Source organism: Sceloporus occidentalis, unplaced genomic scaffold, assembly GCF_023333645.1.
Source record: "Sceloporus occidentalis isolate IW3139 unplaced genomic scaffold, rSceOcc1.0.p SCAF_6, whole genome shotgun sequence".
Lineage (NCBI taxonomy): Eukaryota > Metazoa > Chordata > Lepidosauria > Squamata > Phrynosomatidae > Sceloporus > Sceloporus occidentalis.
In genome coordinates this window covers 91,497,380-91,518,699 of record NW_028316986.1, presented here as the reverse complement: position 1 = coordinate 91,518,699, position 21,320 = coordinate 91,497,380, and the positions used below count along the sequence as shown (strand labels likewise).

The window sequence follows — 21,320 nt, the reverse complement described above, 5'->3', positions numbered from 1 at the left end:
CAATGAAACTTTTGCTATGAACATCAATAGCAAAGTGTTCATTTTTCATACTCTTTTATGAGATTACTTCTTTCCTTCCTGTTCTCATTAAATGTTAGAGTTCTTAAATCTCACTAACTGCTAGATACATATATTTTCAATAGTAGTAACAACTGTAATTGACTATGCAATTTTTATCCATGCAAAAATCATGAGTTCAAGTATTTTTCAAGAGAATGATCTCATACTGTAAGCAGTTTTGTGATTTGCAGCACCTAGTATATCTAGTTCTTTTTGAAGCAGTAACATCCAATTTAAATAAAAGAAACAGGCAAACAGACCATGTTTTTTTTATCACCATAGTGCTTATTCACAAGATTTTTATTCTGCCTTTCATTTGAGACTCTCAAGGTAGATACAAATGCAGAGATGGCCATAAAACAATATCCAGTTTCTATATTATGGTGATACTTATTAGATCAACCAAAAAACTCACCACATTCATTTCCCCAATGTTCAAAGCTCACAGGTTTCTTTATCAGACAAAAATGGTGAAAAAGCATGCAGGGAAAGCACAGCAAGGGTATTAGAGTCCCAGAATCTACATTTTGTTTTGATATGGTATAAAAAAAGGGTATAAACAGATTTTTAAGATTAGTTCATATGAGTGACCATGAGTTGATTAGGGATATAGGTAGCACTGGCTCCCATTTTATCTTCATAGCAATCCTGTGAGCTCTGGCAGCTAGTGGATTCCATGCCTTTTTGGCAGGGAGCAAGCTGCAGGTTCCTGTGGTTTCCAAATTTAAGAAAATTTGTTTTCACCTAAATATGATTAATTTATATAAGCCAAGATCAAATCATGATTTTACATCCTAATATGTTAAGTAACCATCATGATCTTCATCACCATATAGTACTTTTAAAAATTATTTTGAAAGTAGCTCATAATAAAAGGAAACAAACAATGTGGTTATATTTCCAAATCCCAGTAATAATATAAGATTTATATTCAAGTTAGAACACTAACAAAAATATCACAGCTTCTTAAAACACATGGAAAGCATTACCGTGTCAAAACAGAAGTGTTACGCAGAAAAATCTACATTTAACTAGGAGTCCTTTCAGTAAAAATCAAATTTATAGTACCAGATAATGGAGGTGCACTAATCATAAGCAATGTAAAATCAGCCAAAATCACACACTTTCACCCCATACCAAGGAAGTTTTGGGATTTCCATCTCTTACTTATATTACCTTGCTTCCTAGCTATTTCCTGTGGTATTCACTACCATGTATTTTCCTTCTTTTACTCGGAAGCTGAAAAATGTACCCAGTTGTATCTATTGTACCTTTTTATCTACTTGCATTTGCATGCTTTTGAACTGCTAGGTTGGCAGAAGCTGGGACTAATAATGGGAGATCACCCCATCATGTGGCACCTGGGCCTTGAACTGCCAGCCTGCCAATCTTGCAATCAACACAGTCAGCATCTTAACCACTTTGAGCCATCACAGCACTTGTTATATCTCAACCGAGACTAAATTGAGACTGTATCCTTGGTATGCCACTGTTCTACACATTTTGATAAATGCTGTATGCTGTATGGTGGGGAGAAAAGGTTTTAACATCGGATTGGGAAGGGCGGGAAGTGAGGTTAAATGGGTGTTTGGTGGGGAGAGAAGGTTTTAACATCAGATTGAGAAGGGACCCACCTCTTTCACACATACTCTCTGCCTCGGCAGCTCTTTCAGAAATCACTGCTGAGGCATGGAGAGTGGGGCATTGAAGCAGAGCTTCTTTCAGGACCTTTCTAAGCAGCATTACTGTATTGAGAACCCAGGATTTTAGGGTCAATCTTTGGGCATACATTTTTTGACTTTTAGTCAAGTATCTACAGTAGTTAGATAATACTTAAAGTAGCTGAAGTTGCTAAGCAATTTGTCTATTTATAGAAAAATGGTGGGGGCTTACTTTGTGAAAGGTTAAAATATGTTGTTTATGGAAGTAATTCTATGCAACAGATAGAAATCCTTCTTATCTATTCTTGACCAAAGAACTGAATTTCCAGCGGTGACAATTTGACTATACTCAAATTATCTGTGGACCTTTGGCTGAAGTGGCACTAGAGAGCAGAGTTACAGTCTAGGGCTTGATAATTCTTCTTAAAACAAGTCTTGTGAAAACATCATACATAAAGAGAAATGTCAGCAGAAAAATGGATGCTGCAGATGCTTTCACTTGCAGAACAGCTTCTGGCCTTTTACTTGGGGCTAAAAATCTTTCATTTATTTAGCTAGCTTTATTGTGTGTTGGTTTTGGACTTGAAAGTATTAGAATAAATGCACATGGAATATGTTTTTACAGTAGGGAAATAATTAACTTGGGTGTGGGAACTTTGTCAAGAGAATTCTTGGAGTGACATGTGTGTATCAGCAAATTCTTTGTCTTGCTTTTTTCCTCTTTTTTGCAAGAAACATTTTTTCTACATTTGTAGCACACTTATCTAGAATATATGTATTAATATGGAAAAATACATCTGATCAGGGAATACAGTCCGCCCTCCCCATATGCAGGGGATCCGTTCTGGTCCCCCCTCCAGGTATGGGGGAAAGAATGTACGCTCAAACCCCATTAAAAATAATGGGGCATGCACTCGCAGCACACAGTGCAGCACAAGTACATGTCCCATTACTTCTGCATAAGCTCAAAGCCGTAGAAGGCAAGCCTGCCTATAGGGAGGGCCAACTGTAGTTGTAAGTGTACCTGCAGTGTGTGTGTGAGAGAATCCATATTTAGGGGAGGCAAAGGGAAATGAAGAGGACATTAAATACGAAAATTTTAAATGTGAGGATCTTTGTATAAGAAAATGAGACATTTTATTTTGTTACTGTGTTGTATACATTTGTTTTTACATGACTTAAGTTTATATGACTTAAAGTTATTACATGACTTAAAATATTATTGTTTGTTATAATTCAGTAAAATGTCCATATGCACTTTAGGAAGTCATACAAAATGCAAAATGCATATTGTTAACTGCCATCCAACCAGCTTCAACTTTTGGAGATCCTATGAATGAGAGACACAATTATGGCAACCCTACCCTAGCATCAATGGCCCTGCTCTGGTCTTGCAGACTCAGGACCATGGTTGAGTCTATTCATCTGGAATCCAGGCTTCCTCTTCCTACTTCCTTCTGTCTTAACAAGCATTATTGCATTTTCTAGTATGTTACGTCTTTTCATGTTATGGCCAAAGTACGACAGCTTCAGTTTAGCCATCTTGGCCTTTAGTGAGAGTCCAAGCTTGTTTTGCTCTAAGACCACATTGATTTGTCTTTTTTAAAAAGCAGTCCAGAGTATCCATAGAATTCTTCTCCAGCACCTTGTTTCAAATGAGATCACTTTCTTCCTATCAGCTTTCTTCACTGTCCACCTTTCAAAACCATTTAGGAAGACCTCACTTTTCGATGCCTTGCTCTTTTGAAGCAAATTAAATACAAGTTCCATTAATTTGACAAAGGGTCTGCTCGTTCATCAGTTTTTCTTGCCTATGAGGCTCCCTTGGGACCACTTGCATGCATGCGTGTGGTCCCAAGGCTTGCCTGTGAAAAGAGTAGACCCCTCCTTGAATTAATGATACTTGTTTATGTAATTTGCAAATGTGGAAAGAGTGGGCTTGCATCTGTCCTTCCTATGGAAGCTCACTCTGGACTGTTTATGCATGTGTGCACAGCTTGTAAAGTGAGCAACAGAGAAAAATATGCCAAGCAATGGAGGCATGATGCTTTTTGCCCAACAACTCACTTTGTAAGCAGCACATCTGCACACATACAAGCAACCCAATGTGAGCCTTCACAGCAGTCCAAAACAAGCACTTTGGTGCCTTCCCCCATTCCCCGTATCATCTGCATATCTTAACCTGTTGATGTTCCTTTCTCCAATTTTGATGCCTTCTTCCTTTGAGTCTAATCCTGCCTTATGGAGGATGTTCAGCATAAAGTAAAACAGATTATCAATTGAAAAGCATTCTGTTTTTCTGTATTCTGTCCTATAGTAGCCTCTTGTCCTGAATACAGTTATACACAATCAAATGTTGTGGCACACACATTTCTTTGTGAGTGATCCATATTTTTTCATGATCTTCATGATCAAAGATTTTGCTATAATCTATAAAGCACAGGCTGACTTTCTTCTGAAGAAAGAAGAAGAAAAGCTGACTTGGCTTCTCATTTTTCCTACTGGGCCCCCTTCCCCATGTTTTGATTAGATGATAAAGAATGTTTGTACATGTTTATCACATGCATTTTTCATAATCTATGCATTTTAGTAAATATTTTTTTTAAATGAATGTTAATTTCACTGAATCATACAGTTGGAAGGTACACCAAGGGCTATCTATTCCAACCTCCTGCCAGGCAGGAACACACACCTAAAGTACTTCTGTGAGATGGCTAGCCAAGCTCCAATGAAGGAGAGCCCTCCAGCCTCCAAGGCTGTACTTTGTGAACACTTTTTTCAGATGCAAGCATTTTATTATGATTTTTAAAACTGAACAAATCATTGTGGTGCATATTTCAAAAGGTTACCTTTTGCTTGGCATTGCTTGAAGAATATGCATTTCCAGCATATTTTTTTCCAGATGTGCATGCTTCTATGAGCTTTTTGTGTGTGCAGTGGACTGCATCACAAAGGAAATATGAATTAAGAATTCATATTCCTATGTATTCTTTATTTTGAAATGCAGAGTAAACCAATTTCTCAGCTATCCCTCCCCACAAACCAATTTTTCTGGGTTCTGCTTTAGAAAACTTATTGGAGCAAGTGTCGATTTCATTTTGTTTGTTTGCTTAGTATTACATTGTTTGGTTTTCATTGTTTATACTGGATGCTCATGAGACTGTTGGGATTTTCACTTCTCTCCCTGCTTCGTCCTTCTGTGGTGCTGAAAACATGCAACAGAGTAGGCGCATTGTCAAGGAATGGATTCTGTGAAAAATGTCCGGATGTGGGACAAAGGAGCCATGATCAGTCAGCAATTGAGCTGTGCTGAGTCACAGGAGGGGACATCATCAGTGGCTGAAAAGTGCAAAGTCACACTACAAGGGGGAACTGAAAATATGTAACACAGTAGGAAGAGGCTGGACAAAGTGTCTGTGCATGGCACATGTGTAGAAGGAGAGGAGCCTCATTGTACAGTGTGTCTTTGGTGATGTGTGATGTGTGGTGTTATGCTCCTCTCATTTCCTGCAGTCTCATGCCTGTGTCTTCCCTAACTGAGTCTAGCCATCTGGTGTGTGGCCTTCTTCTCCTTCTTGTCCCCTCAACCTTTCCAGCATTATGCCTTCTCATGATGTGGCCAAAGTACGACAGCCTCAGTTTAATCATCTGGGCCTCCAGCAGCTTAATTTGCTCAAGGACTCATTTGCTTGTCTTTCTGGCTGTCCATGGTATCCTCAGCACTCTTTTCGAACACCAAATTTCAAATGAGTTGATTTTCTTTTTATCTGATTTTTCACAGTCCAGCTCATACATCCATACATAGTGACTGGGAATACTGTGGCTTAGATGATTCTAACACTGGTGGTCAGTTGTATATCTTTACTCTTTGGGATCTTCTCTAGCTCTTTCATGGCTACCCTTCCCATTACTAGTCTTTTTATCTCTTAACTGCAGTCTCCATTCTGGAACATACTGCTTTTAAAATGTTTTTATCACTCTGACTATACTGCTTTGAAACACTGCTTCCTGGTGTGATAAGTTTCTTCGCTGCAATTCTGGCATTACAGAAGTCAGTGCCATGAGGGATCCTGATTCTCCGCCCTCCCATTCACTGTTCTAAAACAGGCTAACTTCATGCCTGTTGGTTTATTTATTTTAATTTTGCTGTGTTTGCATAATTACAGCAAAAATGGTTAAACTTATTTTTATTTCATCATTTTGCCATAAGTATGCAAACACAGCAAAAATTAAAATTTAAAAAAACTCAACAGGAATGGAGGTAGCCTGCTTTGGAATAGTAAGTGAGAGGGAGAGAGAGGAAGAGAATCAGGCCCATCTTGCCTCACGGCTGCTGGAATGATGGAATTAAAGTGAAGAGACTTTTTGTACCCTTGCAGCTGTACTGTAATAGTCAGACTGAGAGCTCATTGACGGCTTTTGCCCTTCAGTGAAAAGGTGCACTACAGTAATGGATAAAATGCCAGGAGGTAGCATGATGGATATGGCATCCTGTAATAAATACCATCCAAAGACACTTTTTTTCCCTATTAAAATTCCACTTTTCAGCCATGTGTGATGAAGTCCTTAGTTTTTTCTAAAGGATATTACTAACTTTAGCAGTTTTTCACTAAAAAAAATGCTCACAGATATGATGATTATTCAGATCAAAGCAATACTTTGTTCACATTGCATTATTAGGTCACCATCTTTCATTGTCCATATTTTGGATGGCAGTTGGAGGATATACATGACAGAAACAGAAGAAATTCTGCAATCAGCAGCATCTGGCTCCATGGCAGATTCCTCAAGCACTTCTCTTAATGCATTTGGATTTGCCCATGGGCCTTTTATGTGGTTGCATTGCAGATGGACTCTTTGTACAACCTAGTTATCCTGGAAGATTTTGTCATCCCTAAAACTTAATTCATTCTTTGACTCATGCATTCTTTCTGCATTATTCTTTACGAGCCTGAAACATTCTCTATATTATGATATTTCATAGTAGTAATCCAGAAAGATCCCATACATCCAGCTATGCACCCAAAATTCTAGTCACTGTAGTGAATTAATTTTACAATCTGTTATATTTCAGTATGTTTTGTGTCTGTACTGTTGCTATGTTTCTTTGAAAGTGACCAAATGCAAGGTCAATTCCCAAAGTATAGTAACTCTACCCACCCTTTTAAGCATAAAATGGATTTGCCTTTCCACAATCAGTTCTCCACCTTCGGCTTTCAAAGTTCAAATCTGGATTTGGTTAGAAGTGAAAATGAGTATGGTGGTCTCAGTGTAGTCCTTAGGGGTTTTTTGTCTGCTGTTCAGAAGAGGCCCAGAACCGGAATTGTGGGGTTGTTGCAGGTCACAATTAAGGTATATTGGTAAAGTTATGTTAGAAAAGTGCACACAGCAGTCGAGAAATCTCTGCAGACATGTTATTCAGCTGAATGGTTTCACATTCAGAACACTGAAAAAGGCAGGAAGCCAAAAGTATGAATTCTGAGTTTTATTCCTATTGACATTTAAATGCTGCAGCCAGATATTATTTTACTTACATGCTCACTATTTCTTTCTGAGATTGTTGCATATATAGCTGTAAGTATAACTCTCAAGACAATTAATAAGGAAAACAAGTTAAGTTTTTCCTATATTTTTCTGGAATTTTAATCCATCTCATTATGGCTTAACTGGTTGTTTGGGTCCTATTGTAAAATCATCTGTTGTATTATAGGGGCATATTTTGTTTGTTTTTAGTAATTTTTTTACGTATAAAAATAGTACTATTCCTGATATTTGCAAGATGTGTTTTGATACAAAACACTGAATATACATTAAGATTTCTTATATCACGACTACTAATTTCTAGTGAGCCACACTGATAGCTATACAGGAAGGCTGCAGCAAAAAACAAACTACCAGCCCCCCAAAACATCTTTAAATAAATAAATAAGAGATATATAGTTTCCATATAGATTTAGGCATGTGTAACTGGATGGTTGGAAATAAAACTTCCTATCCCTTCCCCATAACAATCCCTCCAGCCCCTTGAAAATTGTACCAAAAATTAGGAATATGGAGGGCTATGGTAAATATGAAATATTTTTAAATTGTGCAGAGGGCTCTTCCATGAACAGAGCAACTGAGCTGGTGAAAGACAGTTTCTGGGTCCAGTCCCCAAAATTTTTAAATATAGTTAATTTTATAGCAGATTTTTAGGGCATGCCAAATTTGAGCTTCACTTCTAGTATCTTTATAAACAGTTGTATTGTTGTGTTCAAAATCAGATATATTCTGCTGGCATAAGAGTGATAATCTTAGGCTAGAGCCAGATAACAGTTTTAACATCATCAGACTAGTGTAGTAAAACCGCCATTGCACATAATCCACAAAATGTCTTTTTCTTTTTTTTTCACTCAATGACACATTTTGCAAGTTTTTGAAACACTATAAACATCTACGTAAAGTATAAATAGTGAAATGGGTATGAACATAAGGAGAATAGTGGCTTGAAGCCAAAAGAACATAAGTGAAACACTACTCATCCATAGATTTTTGTGGGTTTTTCCAGCTCTTAGCCCATGTTCTAGAAGAGTTTATTCCTGACATTTTGCCACCAGCTGTGGCTGGCATCTTCAGAGAACATGGCGTCATAGCCCCAAACCCCCCTCAAAAATCTATGGATGCCGGCAATGAAAGCCTTCGACTTCACATTGCTACTCATCCACTATTGTTATTGTTAACTATCTGCTCTTCTTTACAACCCCCTGAAAATGTGTCCCTGAGGGTAAGAAGTACTGGTGTAATTAAGATGTGATACAAGGCTCTGCCATGGGAGGAAGAATTGGAAGGGTTTTTTGTTTGTTTGTTTTTGTTTTTTGGAGAAACTACTTAGAATCTTAAAGTTAGAAGGATCCTGAAGGGTAATCTAGTCCAGCCTCTTGCCATGCAGGAATACTGAATTACAGCATTCCTGAAAGATGCCTATCCAATCTCTATTTAAAAGCCTTGACAGAAGGAGAGTTCACCACACTCTAAAACAGTCTATTCCACTACTGAACAGCTCTTACAGTTGTTGTTTTTTAAAGTTCTTTCTAATATTTAGGTGGAATATCATTTCTGGTCATTTGAATCAATTGGTTTGCTTTCTAGTTCTGGAGCAGCAATCCTTCCACATTTGCATGAGTGGAAGGATTGGGCATGATTCAGGCCAGATAGCTCTAACGTTTCCAGAAGGGTGCAAAATTATACTTAATGTTGTATGATACATCCATGTACACAGTGCTTATTGGTAATACTATTTAGGAGGTTGTTGAATAGAGCTGGCCTTGTCCCACGGCCCCACAGTTAGGAGGTATCAGATCATAAAAGATATACTGTATATACTTGACTCTAAGTCCAGAAATCTTTGCTCCAAGATAGCCTCCAAAATCCTGGGTAGACTTATGCATGGGGCAATAGGTCCTTCGACCAAGCCTCTTCTCAGCCGGGCTGCCTCCACAAGGAGCAGCCTAGTTGGGGAGAGCCTGGGAAGGGCGAGCGATTGCCCTGCAGCCTCTCCCCAGCTGGGCTTCCTCTGTGGGGGAAAGCCCAGTTGGGGACAGGCTGGAAAGGGTGATCTATCACCCTGGAGTCTTTCCCCAACTGGGCTTCCTCCTCAGGGGGGACCTCCGTGGGGTGGGGGGGTTCAGAGGAGGGTTTTCATTGCCATCATCTGAGATTAAGAGAATGTAAATTGCCCAAGGTCACCCAGTGGATTTGCATGGTCAAGCTGAGATTTGAACACTGCTATCCAGAGTCCTAGTCAAATGCTCAAACCATTACATTACTCTGCCTGCCATGGAGATGGGACCCTAGTCTAAATACAAAGTTCATTTATGTTTCATATACATGATATATATGATATACTCAGAGCCTGCAAGTAATTATACATTCTATTTTTATAATTTTATGCATAAAACAAAGCTTTTGTACAAAGAACCATCAGAAAACAAAGCTATCACTGTCACAGGCACCCATGAAAATCACATTCATAGCCCAATAACCGTTTTTTTTTTTACCCTGGTCTCTAAAGTTTCACAAAAGCCTCCTCACTGGCAGGAGCTTTGCTATTAGTTTAGCAGACTTGGAGGACTGGCCGTGGCCTCCCTTTCCCCCTTTATGCTGGGGAGGTCCTGGGTCCTTTTTCCTGTACACTGTCTATTACTCTTTTCACTCTATTCAATTTCCAATACAATACAACACAATACCTTACCTTGAGCACCTACGCACCTGCTCACCCATTGTTTCTTTCAAAACTGAGTGGTCCTCTTTGGCTGGAAATTCTGGTCCCCCTCTCATCAAAGGAGCCTATATTTCTACTCCTTCAACAACAATGGGTTGAATGCGCGCTGGAGCTTCCGTAGTCTCCTCTGAAGCAGGAGCCCAGTTCTCAGCCTTGAGAGAGAAAATCTTCTCAATTCTATTTGGTTGTTTAGCTGTTTGTTTATTCAAGATCCCCGTATGGGCCAATATTAATATTAATAAATCAATTTAAATGATGGGTTCTTGAACAGAACAGCAAACAAGCAAGGAAGACCCAGTTTAGTAAAGAAAGCAATTTATTTTGCTAGCAAGATCTCAGTTTAGGATTTGGATCCTAATTAATATTGAGATCAAGGATAAAAGTAAAGTCTTCCTTTTTTTATAGACATCTTAACAAAGACTTTCTGTGACAAAATTCTATTGGATGTAAACAGTTTTAAACATACAAAAATTCATTCAATCAGGACAAAGAATTCTGAATACATCAAAATCTTATTACTTATGAATTATCAACCTATGCCACATTCCAAGCTTTTCTCTTATCAAAGGCCTCTCACCAAATATCACGCATCAACCCTGGCCTTGCACTCAGTAGTCTACACATTCCATGCAAATCCTTTATCAACATACTGTACATTATTCTGTCTCAAAGTAGACATCCTGCCCAGCATTTATCCATCAAAATATGTCACATCAACCTTTTTATCCATCTTGTTAAAATTCCTACTTCAGCAAACTTTTACTATGGTTAAGTTCACTATGGAGGGTTACAGACTGCTCATTTGGGGCGGCGTGCACCTGCCCCTTTCCCCACTATATCGGGGCCTCAGCTGCCAGACCGGCAGCCTCCGAGGCCCCGATCCGTTGCTTTGCAGGCCGCGGGGAAGCGGCAAAAGGCCGCTTCCCCGCGGCCTGTAAAGGGGTGTCCTTGGGGCTTCAAGCCCCAAGGACACCCGGCGACGGTGGGGAGGAGGAGAAAGGGGCCGCTTGGCCCCTTTCTCCTCTGCGTCGCTGGTGCAGCTGTCTGAAGGCTGCGCCCAGCGACGCAAACCCAGAAGGAGCTCCTTCCGGGGTCACGAAAAGGGTGCCCTAGGCAGCCTGGTGCGGCCCCAATACGTCACAACCGCACCACCTCATTTGGAGGCGGTGTGGTCGTGACGTAGTGATGGTGGCGGCCGTGTGGAACGGCCGCTGACATTTTCTATGCGCGGAGCTCGTACTAGGGTTAGGGAGGTGCGGAAGCACTGCCCCTTCCTAACCCTAGTACGCGCTTTGTGCATACTTTCTGGCGGTCTGTAACCCGCCTATGTTTACTATGGTTAAGTTGGGCCTCTGTCTATTATTCATTCAAGGGAGCTAGATATTGATTATATAGAACAAAAATTGAATATTGCCACTTGCCATCTCATTGGAATAGTTCAGATTTTGGAATTCTACATAAGGAAGACCCAACTTGTATTGTATATCTTTGGGAGAAGCAGTTAAGGCTTCTTCTAATGTAATCTTTGAATCTTTTGATAATAATCCTTAATAATCTTTGGATCAGTATTGAATTGTGTGGTGCCTAAAGGGTCAGCCAAAATGACCAAATGGGTGAAGCAACTCCCCTGTCAGGAAACAGTGCTCCTTTACACAGTGCATAATTGCAAAATTCACAAAATGTAACCAGTGATAGATGCTAACTTGAGTGGCTTTAAAAGGAGAGGTGTAGACAAATTCAATAAGAATGGGGCAATCTATGGCCTGGTACAGATGGCACTATTGGACACTCTTGTGACATGCTAGGGGTTGGCCAAGGGCACTCTGCCCACATGTACCTCAAGCCTAGCATGTGGCGAGGGCGTAACAATTGCGGTGCCCTGTACAGATGGGCGCTGCCATTGTTACGTGCAGGATGCCTAGCATCTGTACACCGCGGCACAATTAGGATGTCGCGCGTGTTCCATTGGCGCACTGCGGTGTCATAATCGCGCCACAAGAAGAACCTGCTTTTTGCGGGTTCTTTTTGCTCTGCGGGGAAGTCCCATGGTCTGGAGGCTGCGGATTCCCCATGGAGCAAAACTAGGCACCGGGCCTATGATTACTTTATAGATATACACTATCCTTTTCTAGTACCAGAGGCATTATGACAATTTTTGCAGGTGGTACTGCATTTATGATGTACTCATGGGCTTCCTAAAGGCAAGTGGAGTTGGCCTTTGTGTTGCTGCTGAACCAGATGGAACTTCCTGACAGTAAGGGCTGTTCAACAGTGGAACAAACTCCTTCGGAGTGTAGTGGAATCTCCTTCCTTACAGATTTTTAATCAGAGGCTGGATGGCCATCTGTTGGGAATGCTTTGATTTAGATTTCCTGCATGGCAGGGGGTTGGACTGGATCACCATTGTGGTCTCTTCCAACTATATGATTCTATGATTCTATGATTTAGTGTGATTCAGGGCTCTTAATTTTTCTAACTTTGCACAGGAAGTTGCCAGGTTGGGAGTTGATAATAAAAGGGGGGAAAAGGCTTTCTCATATCAAAGCGTACCCTGTTGCAGCATTTGCCTGAATACACACAGGGCTAAAAATTAGAGTCATATCCATCCATCAGCCCTGTGCACTCAGACATAAGTGATCTTTCACTGGTTATGAAATCCCCCCAGCCAGGAACCATACCTTATCTAATCTACCTCTGGGCCTGGGGATGTAGGGCATGAGGGTATATGCCCTCCTCTTCAACTTCAGCTTAACATGTGTTCAAGTGAAAACCTGAATCTAGAACTGTTATATACACATTGGCACATCCGAACCTAGGTACAGTGAATGAATACAAAAGGGAGGAGGCATGTGTAGTGAATTAAGTAGTACAAGGGATGCTGTGTCTTTCCTATTTGCTGTTTCTTTCTTTTGTTCTGTATTTTTCTCTTTTACTTTGTATCTTGGATGCTGGATCTTGGCTTGGGGCATTCAAAAAAAAATATTGTAAAGGGTAACTTGTAGAGGATCACTGGCAAATGTGTGAAGGCATAAGAACTTTCCACCACTGTTAGTCCTTTGCAAATATAAACCAACCTCTGTATTTGTTTTATACTGGGAATTCAGTATTGGTAGCATCTTTCTTCATAATATTTAGTTTGTCTCTCAAAATCGTCATTCAGAGTTTCTTCAAAATTAAATTATTGCCTAACAAAAATGCTTGTGTCTGTGTGTCATTTGATCCATTTATGTGTTTGGTTCCTTTATTATTATTTTTATTGCTATATGTTTCATAATATCATAGTGGCTCATCACCCGGGGTGTTTCCATCTCTGCATGAATTTTCCAGTATTCCAGATTGTGCTTGGTTTTCTTTTAACTGGCTCAGTTCTCAGTGCTCAGCAAATAGTTGTGGAGAGAAGTAACTTTTAGGAAATCCCCACTTTCCCTTTGTTGCCTGCCAGAATTTTGAGTCTTGCTATTATCAAGTTACTACTTCTTTATTTCTTCTCCTACTTATACCTACCCCTTCATATTGCTGTCTCTTAGGCTTGCAAATACATAATGGTTTGTGGTAATTAAAATGATATGAAAATCCTTAGTTTATTTGGTGCTGATTGCCTATTGTAATTTTTAATCTTTTTATTGATACTGTTTGTTGGTGTTGTTAACTGATCTTGAGTCAATCCCAACTCATGGGGGCCCTGTGGGTGAGACATCTCCAAGAGCCTCTATCCTTCTACCCACTGCTCAGCTCAGGTCATGCAACTTCAGGCCTGTAATCTCCCTGACTGAGTCAGGGATGTGGCTTCCTTCCATTCTACTGCTCTCCATCTTTCCTAACATTATTGCCTTTTCTAATGAGTCATGCCAAAGTACAACAACCTCATTTGATAATCTTAGCTTCCAGTGACATTTCAGGATTGACCTGGTCAAGGATCAGTTTGTTTGTTTGTTTTTGGCCATCCATTGTATCCTTAGAACTCTTCTCCAGCATTCCATCTTGAATTGATTTTTGTCTTATCTGCTTTTTTCACTGGCCAGGTCTCACATCCATGTATGGTGATGGGGGAATAAAATGACTTAGTTGTTAGTGCTCAATTGTATATCCTTACTCTTAGAATGATCTCTAGTTCTTTCATATCTGCACTCCATTCCTAGCCTTCTGATTTCCTTACTGCAGGCTCCATTCTGTTCAATACTTGATCCAAGGTACAGGAACTCTTAAATTATTTCAGTTTCCTCATTGCTTAGGTTGAATTTAGGTAGATCCTCCATGATCATTACTTTTGTTTTCTTTATGTTCAGCAGTAACATAAGCAGCTTCTGCACTTTCTTCTTTGGACTTCCTTAGTGATTTTTCCAAGTCTGAGAAGTTTTCTGCTAGTAGTATGGTGTCATCTGCATTTCTTAGATTGTTGATGTTTCTTCCTCCTATCAACATATTTTGAAACTCATTTTCACTTATATTTCAGAAGAAGAGAACTTCCCCATTTAAAAGTTTTTTATTCTTTATTTTCTTGCTCAGGGATTTGTTCAGCCTCTCCCAATGACACATGACTATCTCTTGACATTTACAAGGGAATTCTGCCATCTAGTTCTCCTAAGGTTGCCAGAGTTTTGAAATAGCAATAAGGGGCAATCAAAATTCATGATACACAGCAATACAGCACAAAGGAGGGTCAACAGTTAGGAAGTGGGTATTGACAAGGTTGTGTTAATATGAATAAAAGTATTCTGTTTTAATACTCCCATTAAAATCCATCAAGTGATACACAACATTTCAGACATGACTCTGTGGTTCCATTGTTTCAAATAATTTATTATGTTTATGTTTATGATTATGATTATTTCTTACCCATCTCTCTCCACGGCTTGTTTCCTTTAAACCAAAGGAGTGAATGTCCCTCAGGTATATATAGCAGTCATAAGTGTCTTTGGCAGATTCTGATTAGGGACATTATGGGCCTGAGTAGAGGAGGCAGAATAGCATGGGCTGAGCCTGTGCTATCCTACACCCAGGTTAGTCCCTGGGTCACACACCTATCCCTCCACCAATGCAGCACCTGGGGCCTCTTCTTACCTTTCTGCTGGGCGATTCATCTGAGAAGTCCGCAATCACTCTGTCTGATGCAAAAACAGGGTGCCTGACTGCACCCACATGGTAGCCATGTCAGATGGGGTAACTGAGAGGCTTCTCAGATGGATCACCTAGCTGAACGGTAAGGAGTGTGGGGGGTGGGAGGCTGTCTAAACAGCTCGAGTTTGCTACAGAGTTGCTTAGAATACTTAGATACTCATCTGTATCTGCACAGGCAGGATTGGGCTTGAGCCTGTCACTGAGATTTTGGCCTGCATCATCTAAACTAGACTACAAAAGGCCATTGTGTTCACTTCACGACTGTAGCCTTGCAGTGTACATTCCATGCATATGTTGGTGTTATGTCAGCTTTTTTATTTCATTACAAAACTCATCTGTCATATGGTGTTTTGGTATGCCTCAGTTGCCAGCAAAATAGCCAGATAAAATTACTAAAACAGAAGGAAATCTAAAAGCATTTTACTAAAATGCAGGTTCCATTGTATCCAGTAAGTATTTACTATGCAGCAAGTGTTTCTCACAGGACTGAACCTTAAGATACATAAGAACCACAGTGGAAAAGACTGAAGGCTCATCTAGTCCAGGAATCTATTCCTCTCTGGTCAACCATTTGGGAAATCTACAAGCCCAGATGCAGGACAGAAGCACATCAGCATCAAATCTCATATTGAATTCAGTTTACTTCATGAGTGGTGAAGCAGTCATGGTCATAACAGACAAAGCCCCCAGCATTTGATATACAGCAATGTTATTGCTCTATGTTCCATAACTAGAGAAGGGGGCAGAACTTAAAGATATAGTCATGTTAGTCTGTAGAATTAATATGTGTTGAGATATGGTAGCACCTTTGAGACTAACTGGGGGAAAAAGAAGTTTGTATTATGAGCTTTCGTAGACTTTAATCTATTTCTTCAGATGCTTTTGTGGAGTGAAAGCCAGGTACAGACAAGAGTGCAGGAGTTTAACTGAAGAAAACTGAAAAGGAATGTTGACTACTGCAGACCCAGTCAGCATGAGTAGAACCCATGAGCTCTATATGATACGTAGTTTGCAAAGGGCTCCCCACACGTAGGTCCTTAGGAATGACATCCCATTGTTTGCACTTGTTGAAAAAGAAGATATCTATCTTTATCTGGGCAAGTTTCTTGAAGAGGTTGATGGATTTCCACTTCATTCAGCTACATGGGTTCTACTCATGTCGACTAGATCTGCAGTAGTCAACATTCCTTTTCAGTTTTCTTCATTTAAACTCCTGCACTCCTGTCTTTACCTGGCTTCCACTCCACCACTAAAGCCTCCAAAAGCTCATGCTACAAACTTCTTTTTCCCTAGTTAGTCTCAAAAGTGCTACAAAGTCCAAGAGAGAAGGGGGAAAAATAGACAGCCAGAAGGGGTGGCTTGAAGCTGCCCCTTCCAAAGGTGAATTGGGGCCATGTCAACCACATGCTGTGGCCCCAATTCTCCTTGAAACCACCCAAAAAAGGAGGAGTAAAGAGCTGCTTCATTTTCAGGTGGGAAAAGGCCAGCTTTGCACCTGCACCATGGGCAGAAGCCAGCTTCATGATACTCTGGCAGCATGCTGTATGTAAATGCTGCACCGCCAGAGCATCATGAATCCACCCTCATGTAAACATCTGGGTGGCTTCAGGACACACAGGGTATAAATGCCACACACAGACACCACCTGGATGGTGATGCAAAAGGGCTTCCTGTTTCAGCCCCACTAGTGTCCAAATGAGCAACTATGGTGCGGTACAGACCGCCAAAAAGCAGTGTACCAGCACCGATATTAGGGTTAGGGAGCGCACACCATCTACATGCTCCCTAACCCTAATACTAACTCCTAATGTGGCGCTAGGAGACAGTTGCTCTTCTAAAAGAGAGATAAAATTTGGTGTACCCCAGGGCGCAATATTGTCTCCTATGCTGTTTAACATTTACATGAAGCCGCTGGGAAAAATCATCCGGAGACATGGGGCAGGATGTTATCAGTACGCTGATGACACCCAAATATATTTCTCTATGTCTCAAACTGATGCAGTGTCTATGGATGGCATCTCTCCTCTGAATGCCTGTCTTGGGGTGGTAATGGACTGGATGAGGGTAAACCGACTCAAGCTGAATCCAGGTAAGACGGAGATACTTGTTATAGGAAACCCAAGCCCAGGTATGGAATTATGTCAGCCAGTTCTGAATGGGGTCACACTTCCCCTGAAAGACTCTGTCCGCAGCTTAGGGGTGCTCCTTGACTCGTCGCTTCACCTGACAGCTCAGGTAGATGCGACAGTCAGGAGCACTTGTTATCAGCTTCGGCTGATACGCCAGCTGCGCCCCTTCCTGGAGCAGGGAGACCTTGAAACAGTTGTACATGCGCTGGTCACCTCTCGATTGGACTTCTGTAATGCGCTGTATATGGGGCTACCCTTGTGCCAAGTTCAGAAACTTCAACTTGTACAAAATATGGCAGCCAGGTTAATTACAGGTACTCGTCGTACTGATCACATAACACCGGTTTTGAAATCCCTTCACTGGCTGCCAATTAGTTTCCAGGCAAGGTACAAGGTGTTGGTGATTACCTTCAAAGCCCTACATGGCTTGGGTCCAGAATACTTAAGAGATCGCCTACTTCCATACTGTCCGTCCCGCACTCTAAGGTCCTCGGGGAAGAATCTACTTCAGCCAATAAAATCTAGGCTAACTTCAGTCACCCAGAGGGCCTTTTCCATCGCAGCTCCGAAGCTATGGAATGACCTGCCGAAGGAGATCCGTGACATTTCTACTCTTACAGCCTTTAAGAAGGCTCTTAAAACGGATCTCTTCCGGCAAGCCTTCCCTATCTAGTTCTACTCCCCATTTACTGTGACTTATGTCACTCTATCCACCAATTCTTCTCTTCAATTTAATGAGAAGAATTAAATTAAAATTAATTAAAATAAAATCCTTGCCTCAAGAAGAAGAGCCCTCCCTCCATGACATCATCATCAGACCTGGGAGGGAGTGAAAAAGAGAGGCCCAACTTCCATCAGGCCTAACTGTGAATGTACTCACTTCACTCTCTTTAATTTTATTGTATTTTATTTATTTATTGTATTTTATTTTATTATCTTTATTTTTACTGTTGTAACCCGCCTGGATTCCTTGTGATTGGGCGGGCTATAAATAAATTATTATTATTATTATTATTATTATTATTATTATTACGTACTGACAGCGGCATAATGGTGGTGCCCTGTGTACACAGGGCGCCGCCATTATGAGGTCACGGCCGTGGCACGGGCATGACATCTTTGCACCAAGTCAGGCCGCTTGTGGCGGCCTAGCAGCGGCACTGGAAGGAGTTCTGAAATGGAGCTCCTTCTTGGGGGAGCACCTCATTCCCACAGTCCCCAAATGGCTGCGGGAACAAAGCTGGGAGAAAGGGGCCGAGTGGCCCCTTTCTTTCCTGGCAGTGGCTCCCCGGGGTGTCCTGGGGCATGAAGCCCCAAGGACACCCCTTTTCAGGACCAGGGAGAAGCGGCAAACGCCTTTGGGCTGCCGCTGTGGCTGCCCTGGCCCCAATACGTGGCGCAAAGGGGCGGTCTACATCCCACCTATATTTCAATTATGCACATTTATCAGGAAGTGGCTTCTGACTTGAACAGAGTGAAATTTCTTGCCCAGTAAACATCATTGCAAGACACAGCTGGGAGCATACTTTTTGGAGTAGATTTTCAGAGTCTGCCACACATATATGCTGGCTTTGGTTTGATCTACACATCTTAGATTACTGGTGTTTCTTCTTCCTGTTTTCACACTTTCTTCCTCAAAGCCTAATGCCATTTTTTGTATGACATGCTCGGCATATACATAATTTAATCAGCTAGGGCAAATAGGTTGTCCTTGTTTGCCACCCTTCCTTATTGGAAATTTTCTGTTTCTCCATATGTCATCCTGACAGTGGCTTCTTGTCCAGAGTATAGGTTATGCATCAGGATAATCAAATGTTGGGACATTTCTATCTCTTTTAGAGTGATCCCTAGTTTTTCCTGTTCTACATAGTCAAAGGTTTGATTTAATCTGTGTTAAATCACAGGTTAATTTTCTTCTGAAATTCCTTGGTTTTCATTACTCAATATATGTTTGCAATATGACCGTCAGTACTTCTTCCTTTTCTCAATCCATCTTGGATATCTGGCCTTTCTCATTCCATTTGTAGTAACAATGTTGAAAAGTGTTGAGCATCACCTTACTTTTGTAGGAAATTGCTTTAATAATCTGATGGTTACAACAGTCCTTTATATATTTAAAGTGTGTAATCATGTCACCCCTCAGTCATCTCTGAGCATGCCCAGTTCCCCCAGTCTTTCCTCATACATTTTGTTCTCTTTACCTCTAATTATCCTTGTTACCATTCTCTAAATGACAAAAGTAGCTGGAAAGTGCAGGTATTTGTTTTTCAAACAGCAAAGCCTAGCTGCTGCTTCAACTCATGCCTTTCTGTTCATGATTGTGCTTTCATGAGCAGTTGGCAGTAGGGCTCTTGACAGTGCAGTAATATCAGTGACTGCTGTTTGATTACATGGAACAGAAGCACATTTTAAACAGTAGAATTGCATAGAACTTGCATGTGCTACATAGTACTGATTTACATAGTTTAGTACTAGTTTGGGTATTTATATCAAGCAATTCTGTACAACTTGTATATACAGGTTTTTAAAAAGGGTGTGATTCAACAAGTGTCCCTAAGCTTCCTTGAATATTTTCAGGGCATCCCAGGATGCAACACTTTACTTGCATCTCTATTCATTTAGCTTGCATGCAGTATCAATTACAACCTATAACACATGAAGTATGACTCAGTACACCCTCTTAAGTTCAGGGGGCATTTTTGGGTTTGCCACTGTGGCCAGGACTGCCAGAAAAGCAGTGGAAGGGTATGAGACTGATTTTAATACATTGTTTATATATGTGAACATATATGTATATGTCTGAGGGTATGTAAAATACAGTCTGCCCTCCTTATCCATGGATTAGTTATCCATGGATTCAAGAATCCACGGCTTGAAAATATTCAGAAAAAGCATAAATTCCAAATAGCAAACCTTGATTTTCCATTTTATATAAGAGACACCATTTTGTTATGCCATTTGATTGAATGGGACTTTAGCATCCATGGGTTTTGTTATCCACAGAGGAACCAAACCCCAGCAGATAACAAGGACCCACTGTAAAAGTGTTTCCATAAATGTCTAGCACAAAGGTTTGTCTGCACACTTCCATAATACAAATAATATAATTGAAAGTATTGCTTTCTCTCTTTCTCTCTAATAGATCTATGGAAATGCAGGATCTAGGAAGTCCTCACAATCTTGTGGGAAGCAGTGAAACACCGGGTAGTTCTAAACTGGACAAATCTAATCTTAGTAGCACATCTGTTACAACAAATGGGACAAGTGGTGAGTAAAGACTGATGTCTCAGTTCAAAAACAAAAAATGTTTAACACCTTTAGAATTTAAATGGTTAAGTGGCAACAAGTCATCTCATGAAGAAGGTGGAAAGGGCATAAATTTGTATATTCTGTATAATAAAGTAAGAAAAAGGTGGGGCATAAATAAATAAAAACATACATTTTTCTTTATAGTGTATCACTGTATAGATCGTAATAGTCACACCTCAGCTTTTTGTCTGTTGAAAGCATACATATACTGGTTCCTGGATCCAAAGTTACACCATTTGTATAGTAGTACTGTCATTCTTGAATTGTCAGCTAGCTTGACCTTTAATGTAAATCTACTAGGATTGTATTAGAATCAGGTATTCCCTTAGTTTATTATCTAAACATTCAATCAGGCATTGGCTTTGAATCTACTAATTTAAACATCACTGAACGGATTCTCTTTTCTTACAATAGGAGTGTAAATGTGGCTTATAGGTTACTTCCTTTTCCCCCATTTTGCCAAAATTCATCAGCAAATTGTGCTTCCGAATTTCAGAAGCAAATTGGTACTGATGGGAGTAATTCCGTATAACCCTAATCCAGATAGACTGGGCATTTTTTAGAATTTCCAGGGTCAAATTTTATTGCAGAATTTATACAGAACTAGTTTTACAAGGTAAGCGTTGTATGGTAATTTTAGATTACGATTGTGCCTAAATTTTAGCCAACTACCATATAATTTTTGCCTCCCCCCCCCCCCGACTCTGAAAGCAAATTTGCTCTTCTGTTGGTCACTTTTTCTCTTTCTTTCTTTCTTTCTTTCTTTTTATTTTTTGGCAACCA

At 40.4% G+C, this 21,320-nt stretch overlaps 1 protein-coding gene across 12 annotated transcripts in view; it reads left to right on the top strand.

Annotated features, from left to right (window-relative positions):
• Positions 1-21,320, top strand: part of EYA4 (EYA transcriptional coactivator and phosphatase 4) — a 166,153-nt gene that overhangs the window by 69,496 nt on the left and 75,337 nt on the right. For all 12 annotated transcript variants that reach the window (XM_089530347.1, XM_089530341.1, XM_089530348.1 and 9 more), the window contains one exon: positions 20,371-20,495. In XM_089530347.1, coding sequence (XP_089386473.1) covers positions 20,371-20,495 — 125 coding nt within the window. The remainder of the gene's footprint in view (positions 1-20,370; positions 20,496-21,320) is intronic.